Here is a 14480-nt window from a genome sequence, read left to right on the forward strand (position 1 = left end):
TTGAGTGAACAGTTAGTGAAATGCTGCAGGCGTTGTGCTCTCACCTCTGTAAACAGAATTTATTCAGCTTAAGTGACTTAACTCTATTCAGTGAAACCTCAAGTCCAATGAGCTGCTTCCTATATAAATTGCAATTACTATGGAGTGTGTTATTAAATACTGTGCAGTGGGATCCTCACACCTATCAGTTATATTATGTTTCATTATAAATGGGGCAGGTTTATGTCTGTGTCTTGTGAAATTGAAAAAAATGGATGTTAGAAACATGTATAGCAGTACAATAAAGCTATTTTTGCAGTCTGGTGGTTGTCGAGTCCAGAACAAGACTATGGCATATTACGCATTATATTACACACCGTCTGGTCTCTGAATGATCGGGCTCGAGTATGGTTTTGCCCCATCTTGCGTTGAAAGAAGAGCACAAGCCACCAAATGTTGACTTTTCCTATTGGTCCAAGTGCCGGCGTCTTTGAAACCCTGCCGTCTGATTGGTCGGTTTATCCTCGGGACGATTCGCCGTCTGTCTTGCAGATGGCGGAGCCTGACGGCGGATGTTGCTGGTAGCGAATAGTCGTTTTATGTCTAAATGAAAAGTATTTAAGTCGGTCGTTTTCAGAGCGTTTCTGTTAAACTCACCTTTTATTCTGCCGAGGTTTCACATGCAGTTGTAAACCGGTTGATGTGTGCATTTTGTATAGTATTTATTTTGCAGCAAGTAGCCCGGTTAGCATCTTTGTTGGAAGTTTAGGCCTACTGTGCCTCCGCTCGTCGATTTTAACAATAGCCGCGATACACTCCCCTCCTCCGCTTGTTTTGATACTCTCTGAGGATTATCTCCAAGCAAACGAACAAAGAACATGGGATATAAACACATTTCTGAACCCCTGAGCAACTGAGACGTTTGTTATGCTGACGGGTTTTTGATTTCACCGGCGCTGAGTACATTTTGTGAGCTGCATCAGTACGAATTGGGATCACAAAGGAAGATGTCCAGTACCGCAGCAGGAAGCGGGGCTCTGGCTTGGATGGTGAGTTAGTTTTAATGTTCAACTTGGTAACTAACTTCTGTGTTCACAGAAACAACACTGCTCCTGCGATAGCTCAAAGTGCAGCACGTAAAACGGTACTCCAGGTTAAGCTACAAGCTCTAGCTAGCATTTAAATCTCGTACCAAATGTGTGTGCTCCTGTCCACTGATAGGCTTACTACACACTACCGCGGCCAGCTGCGGTCTCCATTTAAACTGTGACCGGGTTGTAAAAGCCGTTAGGCTACATGCTGTGGCTCTGGAGAGTTTTACCGAGATAAGAGTCTGTCCCGGCTCCTTATCTCGGGACAAAACACACTCGTACGCGCAGACAGCTGTACGCGCTAGGGCCCGTAGTTTACGTCTACTGGATAAAGTTTGTTATCAGCTCCACTCTGAAACGTAGCCGCTAACTCAGTTGTAGCTCAGCAGTCATACACAAAGTAACTCTGTGGCTCGGTACACTACATCACTAGCTGCGCTGTTATTACAGTGTAACTACAGTCTAACACGGGCGAACCAACTAGGCTACTTGCTGTGTTGTTTAGTTGTTGTTCCAGCTGCAGTGTGAACTCTTTGTGTTTAAAGGGCCCAGTGGGTCACTTTAAAACAAGTTGAGCCTGTGTTTGGAGAACACTTCTACACAGCAGGGCAGGGGGAGATGAGTTGTGTTGTGTTGCCGATGAGGGGCTTACCGGCAGATAGCCTACTTCACACACGGGTAGGAACCAACATGGTGACCCAGTCCCAGACCCCCTCTCTCCTCTCTCACACTCATTCAAACAAAGGCTTCGTCAGAGACAGACCCCTGGGCTCGTGGCCGCAGTAGGCTAATAGCAGGGCTTTGATTATTATTTTTTTTTCAGAGTATGGGTGATCTATCTGGAAATGATTAATTTCACTGCCCGCATAATGATAACATGGGCAGTAAAACTGTATTATTGTGATATTACGGTCAGCTTTTTAAATCAGGCCAATGAAAACAGTTCACAGTTCAGTAGGTGAGATTGTTGTCACAGTGTATGCTGGAGTTTAGTATAGGTGGTGGAGCTTTAAACCCAAATTCTTCATAGAAAGCATGTTCCTTACTTGAGCTGTATAGTCAAAATGCAAAATTACAAAAAATAGCCTAGTTTAAAAAGGTTAAGGCTATGGTTATGTATATTTAAAAAGAACACAGTTATACACATATTTCATAAAGTGTTCCCTTTATACACATCATGGTGCTTTATTTTGGACACATTGATTAGCCTGAAAAACTTTCCTTGGAGGTTCCAGATCTTTCCAAACAACTCCTCCTCCATCACTGTAAAATCTCTCATGTAAAACTTATTTTTTGTGACACAACCCATCAGCATACTGAGAGTTAGATAATTAGAAGATGGGTAAACTGCTGTCATACACAGTCTGCAACATTACTGTTGACTGCTATGAAGTAGCCTAATGTGAAAACACTCCCAACACCATGACAACACCTCCAGCAGCAGCAGCAGCAGCTGTTTAAGAGATTTAAAATGATTGAAAAGATGATGTAGCCTATCACTCTACAGTCAAGTGTCCGTATTAACAAGACCTTTTTTGGAGGAAAATTTTAACAAATTTATTAAAGTGTGTGACTGCAGAGCACTGTTTGTCATATTCCTGTTAGCTATTGTTTTATATTGTTTCTTTGGAAACCCCTGAAACCATGCTGTGGTTAGTTGGAGAGGTGCAGATGGCTATCACTATAATACCCCCCCCCATTGGTTGTGTGTGTGCCACCATTAAGATGATATCATAGGAGCTTTGTGTGCGTACACATACACACACGTACGCATCACGTACAGGGAACATGCGCAAGGCAGTGTAAACAGGAAGCAGACTGTCAAAGTACTACAAAAGAGGAACAGCGATGGCAGTTGTAGTGTTAAGATGTAGTATTTAGCTACGCAAAGTGAACAACAGCTGCTCAGAAAAACAAGCAGGTCAGTAAGTTTTGTGTTTTGTTATGAATGTTGTAATCAAGGCTGTAAAGACCCAGTCAGGAGTCACTGTGCAAGTCTCATGGCAAAAGAGATGCTTTTTAAAATGAAACTCTAGTATTGTGGATGTAGCCGTAGGCTGGAGCTCCACAGAACATCTGTGGAGAAACCTGAAGATGCTATTCATCCATCTGGCAGACTATGAGAGAATCTGCCTGGATGAATGAGGTAAACTGCTTAATGTCCCTAAGAACAGCTTTTGGACTTAGGCTACACGAGAAGACCAGAAACTGTATTTGCTGCACAAGAAGCTGTTATAAAGATCTGAGTCTAGGAGGGTGTTAATATTTTTTCTAATGATCAGTTTTTGACTTTTAATAAATTTTAAGGGTTATTGTGTAGATTAATGATCAGAAATGTCCATTTACCTATCCAGTATTGAATCTGTAACACAATGAAGTGCACAAACTGAGGGGGTCTGACATACTCTGTGAGGCCTCTGTATGATTGATCACCAGTGCAGTGTATTATAATAGGCTGAGCTTCATTCTCTATGCAGTCTTCATTTACTGAGTTCATGTTGACAGGGGTCTGGTACTGAGGAGAACCAGACACGCTCCAGTTCACAGCTTAGCTCTTCAGCTTTATTTCAGAGATGTTAACTTTATTACTTATTCTCATTAATTAACTGACAATTATTTGAAATATATTACATTGCCATATTTAGCACAGTATATTTAATTTGCACGAACATTGTTGTAGTTTGAATGAGAGTGTGGTAGCTGGTATTTTGCATCTTCTAATAACAAAGTAAACATGTCTGTCAAACAGGAAGCTGCAAACGGCAGAGGTGATTCTGGCAAGATGGAGGGATCCAAGAAAGACAAGGCCGGCTCCAAACTGTCCGTGGAGAGAGTGTATCAGAAGAAGACCCAGCTGGAGCACATCCTTCTCCGTCCAGACACATACATTGGGACTGTGGAGTCCATCACCCAGGTCAGTCATGAGCAAACTGCCCACTTCAGACATACTGACTGTGGATTGTAATTCATATGCACTGCTAATGTTACATGTTGGCTTAATTTTCTAAGAGGACCTGTGGACTTTTGTGGACACAGCAGATGTAACATTAGTTGTGACTGTCTTAATTGGCCGGAAGTATCATAAAGCAGGTCAATACTGGGGCTATTCTACCAGTGGGAGATAATATATATTTTTTATTAATTGAATAATATTTTTGATATGTTAGATATTGGGTCATAGACTAAAGGACACTAAAAAGCTCATCTGTGTTCGTACACTCACATTTGTCAGCAAACACACACAAGACTTGGGTTCTCCATGCTGTAATAAACAGTATAAGACAAATGAGGTGTTACTTTCTTTTTAAACAGATCATGACGTACTGTTTCACAAGTCCTCTACTGACCTGAAGGAGAAAAAAAAGCAATGTTCAGTTCAGTTCACTGTTGTTTCTGTGGTGTGAAATTCTAACATACTGTACAACACAAGGTACTGACAGAGTAATGGATGATACCTGATAATAAATAAGTCCAGTCATTTTCATACACTTTTTCAATTTTGAACATTGCATTTGAAATTTTCTTGCACTTAAATGTTTTCATTTGCTTTTTTTTTTTTAGCAAATGTGGGTATTTGATGAAGAAATCGGCATGAACCAGAGGGAAATCACCTACGTCCCTGGACTGTACAAAATCTTTGACGAAATTCTTGGTAAGTCGACCCCACGCTGCTAATTTTCTCCTCACGCTCTAATCTGCATACTTTAATGAAAGGTTAATTTGTCATTTGATATTGTCCTCTTTATAACCGGAATATGAAAGCATATCAAAATGTCAGCACCATTCACTGACTCCCAGGCTGCTGGTTGGCTTCACTCAGCAACAGTGATCTGCGATTGCATCTGGAGATCAGTTCCCCTCTGAGAGCGTGTGTGCATGTGAACGGAGGTTTCTGAAAAAGACTGAGTGAAAAATCATCTTAGGTTTTGTGGCAGCTCATGATCAGAGCCTCACTAATCAGCTTCCCCTGGATAAATAAAGGTTAATAAAGCAGTTGTACGCTAGTTTTAATGACTCAGTGAGAATTTCTCTGCTCGATGCTTCTGCTTGTGTTCCAGTGTAATTAGTTTTCATATTATGCTGCTCCACACTGCGCTCGCCACATGGGAGTGTTGTTGATGGTGATGGCTCTTCTCATATCTGCACATTCAGCCCTCAGCTTGTGAGTTTGTGAAGGTGTTTGATTAATAACACCATTGTGTGAATATTATCGCTGTCTGCATGTAATTGCAGGAGAAGCACAGGGTTGGGGAGGTTTTTTTTTATTTTTTAAAGGCTGAATCATTAACAAAAATAAGAGCTGTAGTGTCCTAAAGTGTGTAGCTCTGCAGTAATGCTGCTTTTATTGATATAGATATAGATTATTCAACCACTAGACTAGGGGGAATTTAATTTGTATTCTTTTTTCTTAGGAAGTATAACTTAACCTTTACCTCCACCTGGTAGGGTGTAACCTCTGAATGCATAATTTTGCAAGGCCAATGAATAGGCCAATATAGTAATGTAGTCTGCTTTATTATGAATGCATGAATTAATTTATTTCTGAAGTTCCGAGGGAGAATTTTTGTAAATATTTTTGAGATAGTAGAATGCTGATGTGGTTGATAAGACTTTGCTCTCCAGAGACAGGGAATGGAGATACTGCAATTATCTGTCTCTGAGCCTGTGAACCAGAGATGAGTATTTCTGTTTTAACTTTATTTAGTTCTAAAAAAAAAAAAGTTCTCTGTCATCCAAACACTGATGTAATTGATAAACTGAGTGAGGGACTATATGAGAGATGGGTCATCAGGGTATAGTGAAATGTAAAGTTGTGAATTATCTGCATGATTATAGTAGTTTAAGTTGTGTTACTGGTGACATGTTGAAGCATATAGTGATGAAACAGCACCCTCACATGTAATGTCCATTCTGTTGAAGGAAAAATCACCAATGGAGACAAACAAACAGTTTATCATGTATGTAGGTTCTGAATCAGTGTTGGTGTCTGAAGCGGCACTCAGATCAAAGAGTACAAGAATGGATACTTCTTTGGAGTCTGTTTTCATAAAGAACGTCAATTTTACAACTTTGATTGATACTGTTTCTGTGCTTCGAAAACCTAACTGATAATGAATGAATGAATGAATTTGTGCTGTTCTTTCTGTTGACAGTCAATGCAGCAGACAACAAACAGAGGGACAAGAACATGACGACCATTAAGATCACCATCGATCCGTGAGTGCAGCGTTTCACTATTTCAAAAAAAGTCAAAAGTGTCATCTGCATGAGCTGTATTTTCACTATCATAATTTCTTTGTTGTCCCATGACCACCTGTTAAATGAAGTCAAAGTATCTACATTAGGGATGCCCATGATTAACCGTTTAACTGTCAACCGATCACAATAACTTTGACCAATTAATACTAGTACATTTTTTAAAATCAGCTCCTTATGTCGTCAACTCATGACGGCGTGTCGACACGTGCAGACTTCCACTCGTGCCTTCAGTCATATTTTGCAGCAAAAAGTTACACTGGAGGACATGTGTGTCACCTGTAAGGAGAACGGTGCTGCAAAAAAAAAAAATCAAAATGTGCATCTCTGATCTACATGACTGTTTTGGGCTCATTACATCCCCAGTAGACAGGCAGCTTGTTCCTCTGGCTGTGGTCAGCAGCGTGTCGTCTTCATGCTGTGGCTTTAACAAGAGCTTGATGAATTAATGCAGTAGATGGAGGAGGTATAGAGTCACGGGTGTGGGTGGTGTAATACAGCGAGCTCTTGTTTTCTATGTATTTCACCTTCAGCCTGTCAGCTGCCTCCACATCTGACTGCTTAAACAGCAGCATGTCCTTTAGCCCAGCTGCTGCTCTGCCTCATGTCCCCTGCTGGATAGATGATCCCATTAGCCCTGTGGCACTCAGGTCTCTGCTGCTGATGTGAGGAGCACAGCCCCTCAGTGAGGAACAAGTGTGACTGAATGTCCCAGAGCAGTCACAAAATATATAGCGGGAAGCCTTATAACGCTTCAGCTGAGTCTGGCGCTTAATTAACTTCATTTCTCTTATTGATTTCATTAGACATTTATTTTATTTTATTTTATTTATGTATTTGTCTGTTTAACAAGGACAATGCAACACCAATTGACAGTATTTAAAATAAACTGCAAGCTAGCCAGAGTTAGCCAGTAGGGCTAATTTTCATCCTTTGTCCCTGGCCAGATGTTAAAGACAGAGAACCAAGAAAGGGCAACAATTAAGTAATGCATTAAGACACAACTTGTATATAAATTTACCTGATAAAAGCCCATAATAACAAATCTGACATAATGGCAACAGCTCATGATTGCAGGTGACGTATATCAGTCCATCATCGTAAATAAGAACTCGTTCTTAATGATTCTGCCTGGTTAAATAAAAGTTAAATAAAAAAAAAATATATATATATCAACACTGGCATAGAGACATGACATGCAGCTAGAAAAACATGTAAATAGCACATAGAGCTATGGCATTAGCTCAAACAATAGCAGACATTAAGAAACAGGACATGCAATGACAAGCATTAAAAACAAAACAGGAGATGCAATAGCAAGCAGTGAGAAACAGCACAGACAATAACAAATGAGGTTGCTAAACGTCAAACAGCGGCCCTTTTGTGAACACACTCATGGTTAGAAAACTGAAATGTACTCGCCAAGCTGGTAACCAGTATCATGTGACCACTTACCATGGCTGCAGTTGTTAGTCTGAGTGACGGCAGATAATGAAAGACTTGTCTCAGTATGTAGATGTGGCTGCGTAGGACAGGCCTCTGGTCTATTGATGTAATCTGGAGAAATCACAGTGAAATCCTTCAAAAATACAAACACCAAATTTGCTTTCGGATCCACAGATTTAAGGCTTTAGGTAGGACGTCCAACATTCTCCCACGACATACAGAGAGAATCAAAATCTCTATAACATATCTCTGAAACTCCTGTCTTTCTTATTGCCTGCCTCCACCAGTGAGTCCAACACCATCTCCATATGGAACAACGGTAAAGGAATCCCTGTGGTGGAGCACAAGGATGAGAAGATGTACGTCCCAGCTCTCATTTTCGGCCACCTGCTCACCTCCAGTAACTACGATGATGACGAGAAGAAGGTGACAGGTGAGACCAGCCGTCTTCTTCTTCTTCTTCTTTATTAGTGGGTGCTGAAGTTGCTCTCAGAAAGGTGACTGCTATTTGTTTCTCTGGCCCCAGGTGGGAGGAATGGGTACGGTGCTAAACTCTGCAACATCTTCAGCACCAAGTTCACCGTGGAAACAGCCTGCAAGGAATACAGACACAGCTTCAAACAGGTGAGGAGGACTCTTTGAGTTAAACGTCTTCAGCTGTCACTCCTTCAAAACATTAGGGAGAATAAAGTTGGAATGTTTGCAGTTGTTAGTTTTGATTGAGATTTTAGTATCAGGGTTCCTACGCAAGTATGGAAAAGTATGAGATTTGATTTTATACATTTCCAGGTCTGGAAAAGTATGGAAAATGGAAACTATTGTATGGAAATGTATTTATCTTAATACTTATCTGGGTTTGGGCTTATCTGATGTTATTTGGGTTCATTTTGCTATTGTACCTAAGCTACAATCTCCTGGAAATTATTTGGTGACTTAATGGCATACGAATTCAGAATAATGAAAACAAATGATTAATTGCATGATTTATTATACACATCTATTTACTCAAATGTCACAAATTATTTGATTTTTTTTTACCGAGAAGTCTGGAAAAAGTATGGAATTTTGAAATTTCAAATGTGTAGAAACCATGTAGTATTGATTTGACTACTTAGTTTCTACTCTGGACTCTGGAAAGTAGCTTTAGTAATCAATTCTTGTTCTGCGGTCATTCTGTGAGAAACCTCTGAAGCTGTCGCTGCAGAGAATGTGATAATTTCAGGTTTTCTACTGTAAACAGACAAGACAGTCATTACCATGTTTACACTCTGTACAAACAGCTAATGTGTTCAACATCTCTTGATGGCAGTGACCCGTTTGATCTAATTGTAGCACATTTTAAACGTGATCCTCCTCAGTGTCACTCGATCTTTGAATGAAGTTATTGCTGTTTTATAGGATGTTGTCATCTGTTCGTATGCGAGGTAAGGTTGTCTGAACTCTGACCACGTTAAGCTCTTCCTCGAGCAGCGCTGTTGAATCACGAGGTGTTTCCTGTCACAACTGGTGGGACTAAACTCACGGGGCACAGTGTGGTTGTTCTGAGTTCATCATGAAATCATAAAACATCATGTGTTGAGTTGCTGTGAAGATGATGTGTTGGATGTATCGATTCATGGTGTTTTTCTTTCCTCAGACGTGGCAGAACAACATGACCAAGACCTCCGACCCCAAGATCAAGTTCTTCGACGGGGACGATTTCACCAGCGTGACATTCCAACCAGACCTGTCCAAGTTCAAGATGGAGAAACTGGACAAGGACATAGTAGCACTCCTGACCCGCCGAGCATACGATGTAGCAGGCTCCTGCAGAGGGGTCAAAGTGATGCTCAATGGGAAAAAGTTGCCTGTAAGTCTGATCACACGTATCTTCTCGTCTTATCCTACAAGTATTTGGATTATCATAGCACACCACACACAATATGATCAAAACTGTTCAATCAAAGATGTTTTAGCTTCATGTGTGGGGTCTCTCACAGATAATAAAAATTTAATTTAAAAATTTAGAGAATCTTAATGTGTGTACCAGGCGGTTTCATCTCTATGGGAATTTTAACTTCCAACTGTGATGGACATGTCAGATATGAATATAATGAAGATATCCTACACTGGAAGCTGACAGAAGGATTAAAATCCAGGTGCAGATGCTGATTATTCATATTTCTAATCATTCACTGTGTTTACTTGGAGCCAAATATTCCAATCCCAAACCGATCAAAAGAAAAATGATATCAGTGGCAACAGTAAAACAGAATGTTGTCTGTTTGCGTTTGCCTGACGTAAACGCGCGGTGACGTTTCTTCACTTGCAAGCTCCAACCCGACCTGACCCACGGGTGTTAGAGCCCAGACTCGACACAGCCCCATTCATTAGCATTAATTCTCAGCCCCAACAAAAAAGAAAAATGACCCACCAAGTCATTTGTAGGCTATAGGCTATGATTTAAGGCCTGAACCAGCGCGTCCAGTCGGGTTGGTCGGTGGAAACACCAGAACAGAATAGACATCATCACACATCATGTAAACAGTTGACATCTCCACATGTTTTTTTTATTTTATTATTATTATATTTTTTTCATATTTTATTGCGAAGTCTTCACTCAGTCGGAGTCTTCATTCAGAATGATTAGTATCAGAATGAAAAAAAAAGTCTGCATGTAGAATACACACAGTTGACATAAGAAATACATGTGGAAAGGTGTGAGGAAGGTGTAAGAAGAGGGAATCACAGGGAAAAGGAGGTGTTAACGCTTTCACATGAGATGTGTTGATTTTGTTGCTAATGAATATCGTTGTCAACAGAAGAAGGTAAATTGATGTTATGTCTGGGTGTCTGGCTCAGGTCTTTATGGCCCCTGGTGCTGATGCAGAGTATTTAATCATGTGGATCTGCTTATAGTCCTGGTCCAGTGCTTGTGTTTTCCCAGATAATACAGTTGCACCATGCACACTGCAGATACATTAAAGTTATGAAACCATTTGACAAGTGAACAGCTCTGCGTTGCTTTAAGGGAAACTCCTTCATCTGAGCTGTTTCTTAATGATTTTTGGTAACAAATAAATATTTTGATATGGTTTTTTCACGATTTCACATGAATGCTCTGTTTATTCAATGTGATTTCATTAGAGTGAGTTCAAAGTGAGTTCAGTTTTTGTTAACTAACTTAAACTTTGTTAACAGTGTGTTTGTTGCCTCAGCGACTGAGTTGATAAAATGAACTCTCAGCATTCTGCATCCAGCCCTCTGAAAATTGATATATTATATTGATATATCATATTTTGATTCCAATGCAGATGAATGAAACGCACCCTAACCTGAACTTGTTCCTCCCACAAAAAGGTGACCGGCTTCCGCAGCTACGTGGATCTGTACGTGAAGGACAAACTGGACGAGACGGGCGTGGCCCTGAAGGTGGTGAACGAGACTGTGAACGATCGGTGGGAGGTCTGCCTCACCATGAGTGAGAAAGGATTCCAGCAAATCAGCTTCGTCAACAGCATCGCCACCACCAAGGTACCTGAACATCACTCCTGGGCCCAGTTCCAAATCATCCAGATTTTGTAATCCAGGATCACGTAATCCATTTTACTTTTTATCCCATTTGTTCTAAGCAAAGTTGGATTGGATCCGTCTGATTCTGGCTATTTAAATAAATAAAAAAGCAGATATACAGTACAAAATACATTGTGAATATTTTCCCAAACTTCAAAATTCTAATTTTATTTAATTATCCAGTAGTTGGAGGAAAGTTCTTCATTCGGTGAAGGATCAAAAGTTAACTGTATATTACTTATCACTGTTATGGTATAAAAATCAGGTGCAAAATATAAATCAATATATGTATATATACTACATTAAAAATATAGTTTGAATTTAATTTAAATGACATTGTGTTCCTGAAATCCACCTTGAATCCACCCGACTGCTGGGATCAGAATAATCCTGTTCTTTTGGATCCAAGTTTTCTCAAACTGAGGGTTTGATACAGATTAAAACCAAGACTGGATCACATGATCTAATCGTTTTTAGTTTTGAACATCTCATTTTCAAGATTAGATCCAATCAGATTACCTTTGAACAACTGGGCCCAGGTGTCAGAACAGATCAAATAAGCATAGAAAGAGTGTTGTTAACATGCGTGTGTGTGCTTCAGGGTGGCAGACACACCGACTATGTGGTGGACCAGATCGTGTCCAAACTAATTGAAGTGGTGAAGAAGAAGAACAAGGCAGGAGTGACAGTCAAACCCTTCCAGGTAGTGTGACTGATCTGTTCAGCATTTCCGAATGTAAGTGAGCGGTGGTGGTGTCGCTGCAGATGTGTGTATTCACCGTCCTCTCACTCTCGCTTCAGGTGAAGAACCACATCTGGGTGTTTGTGAACGCCCTGATCGAGAACCCCTCCTTCGACTCCCAGACCAAGGAGAACATGACACTCCAGACCAAAAGCTTCGGGTCCAAGTGCCTTCTGTCGGAAAAGTTTGTCAGGGCTGTAAGAACGACGCCTCCCTTCGTTTCACCGCCTCACTCTGTTTTTGGCTCATTATGTAAAACAGTTGGACATCATCTAACATGAAAGGCTTTTGTCTCTGTCACCCACAGGCAACCAACTGTGGGATTGTGGAGAGTATACTCAACTGGGTGAAGTTCAAAGCTCAGACGCAGCTGAATAAAAAGTGCTCATCTGTGAAGCACAGCAAGATCAAAGGCATCCCCAAACTAGATGACGCCAACGATGCCGGTGTGTACACGCTGCTGTTATTTATCTATGTGTTAAACCCAGGACATCCATGGCTGTGGTCATAAACCATGTTTCCATCCACACGTTTTTATTCTCATTAAGCAAAATCGCATTGAAAATTCCTTATGGAAACAGTAAAATTCCATTAAATATCATGAATATTGATAAAAAAGTTAATACAGTCGATCTCATCGCATTTTCTCTTGATCGATACAAAGTTGATGCGACAAAATTCTGATGGAAACAGTTCTTTGTCTGATAAATGTGAGTTGTGATCATGTTTTATGTCAATTCTGCTACGTATTCCAGTTGTTAAAGACACGGCAGAAGTTAAACATGATTGACAAGTGGATGGAAACATGGTTGTAGTCTCTATCCTAAATCCTATGTTGATGTATTTTACAGAGAGGTACAGATCACATTAACTGATATGGGATAACGTATGATGTATCATCTGCATATATGCATGATATAACATGAGTAGGATTTAAATTAACACGATTAACTGAACACGTCACAAATCTGTATCAACACAAAACAGCGGAATCTGGGTGCCATAGCAATGTTAAGAAGTATTGTTGTCACTGATTCATTTCAGTTTAATTTGCCATTTTATGGGCAGCTGACATTCAGTAATGATAAAAAAATTTTATGGGACACTTTTCAAATCCATATTAGGTATGTAAATCAAACAAGCTGTCAGAAATACAATCAAATGTCTTTAAAGTGTAAATCCACCAAAGGCAGTGGCACCATGAAAAGGACAATCAGTAAAAATCTGTAAAACCAAAAATATAGCAAAGCAAAGAAAACTAGACAATGAAAGTGAACAAAATTGATGATTAAAGTGAATTTTAAGAAGGGCTATAAAAGGGGTCAGTGACTGTGCTGCCCTGGTGTCCTCTGCCAGCTGTCTGTCTGTCTGCACCACGTAGAGCTGGTAGAGTTCAGGCTGCAGCAGGTGAGGAGGCTGCTGCAGGAGTTGGGGGGGGTGAGGAGATAAACGCATGCCAAGTGTCTGTGTCTTTAAAAAGATAAAACAGATCAAATTATTTTGGATGTCTTTGGAAGTCTCACATGGTAAAAAACAGACTGCACATTTTGTGGTGTGCTGCTCCAAGTTTTTGTTGCTGTTTCACACTTCCTGTGCCTGTGTTGTTCCATGCATCAGATCTTTCTACTGGGCGAGTTTCTGTCAGTGATGGTTATATTTCTGCTTATGGAGTCAGAGTCGTGTAGATGTGATAAATTATTGATTTTTACCATTCGAGCAGTTATAGTACCCATGATTCCACCCTGATCAATGTTTTTCTATAGCCTTTATTAGAGATCAGGCATCTGCCTTTTTCACTTTCCATTTAGGTCAACACATCTCTGGCTCTCTGCTTTACTGCTGCGTCTTATTTGTACAACCTAACTGAACATTAGTCATCAGTGACAACTGTGTTTTGTTACTATGACAAGAACAAATTCTGCTGTGAAAAAAGACTTTGATTGAGACCTTGATTTGAATACCGGCTTTTGATTAAGACTTCACTGTCACTTTGTCATTTTAATGATTGATCTTTAATCTAATGATGGATCTGTGTCCACAGGAGGCAAACACTCCTCTGAATGCACACTCATCCTCACTGAGGGAGACTCAGCCAAGTCTCTGGCTGTGTCTGGACTGGGAGTCATTGGACGCGATCGCTACGGGGTGTTCCCACTGAGGGGGAAGATCCTGAATGTGCGAGAGGCAACACACAAGCAGGTATGACTCTAGATGTTAGAGAGAGTCCTTCAGCGGAAACAACCTGTTACAGTGTGTCTCCTACACTGTAGCAGGTTGTTTCCTAAAGCTTGAGGACCTGAAATCCTCAAGCTTCATGGAAGTTGTCTATAAGATCACTGGAGAGAACAAGGCAAGCACTGACAGATGTGCAACTTCAAAAGGTTGACAAAAGGTGGAACTAATGATTAATGCTG

General features: G+C 40.5%; 1 protein-coding gene across 1 annotated transcript in view; it reads left to right on the forward strand.

Annotated features, from left to right (window-relative positions):
* The first annotated feature begins 505 nt into the window (after window positions 1-505).
* Window positions 506-14480, forward strand: part of top2b (DNA topoisomerase II beta) — a 30205-nt gene continuing 16230 nt past the window's right edge. Inside the window, exons 1-12 of the mRNA XM_085792271.1 lie at window positions 506-1028; window positions 3820-3984; window positions 4632-4722; window positions 6224-6287; window positions 8060-8205; window positions 8299-8396; window positions 9409-9621; window positions 11112-11285; window positions 11926-12027; window positions 12126-12263; window positions 12374-12512; window positions 14108-14265. Of these exons, the coding sequence (XP_085648397.1) occupies window positions 987-1028; window positions 3820-3984; window positions 4632-4722; window positions 6224-6287; window positions 8060-8205; window positions 8299-8396; window positions 9409-9621; window positions 11112-11285; window positions 11926-12027; window positions 12126-12263; window positions 12374-12512; window positions 14108-14265 (1530 nt within the window). The 5' untranslated portion in view covers window positions 506-986. The remainder of the gene's footprint in view (window positions 1029-3819; window positions 3985-4631; window positions 4723-6223; window positions 6288-8059; window positions 8206-8298; window positions 8397-9408; window positions 9622-11111; window positions 11286-11925; window positions 12028-12125; window positions 12264-12373; window positions 12513-14107; window positions 14266-14480) is intronic.

Source organism: Trachurus japonicus, chromosome 11 (assembly GCF_045865225.1).
Source record: "Trachurus japonicus isolate A0001 chromosome 11, Traja_1.0".
Taxonomy (NCBI): Eukaryota; Metazoa; Chordata; class Actinopteri; order Carangiformes; family Carangidae; genus Trachurus; species Trachurus japonicus.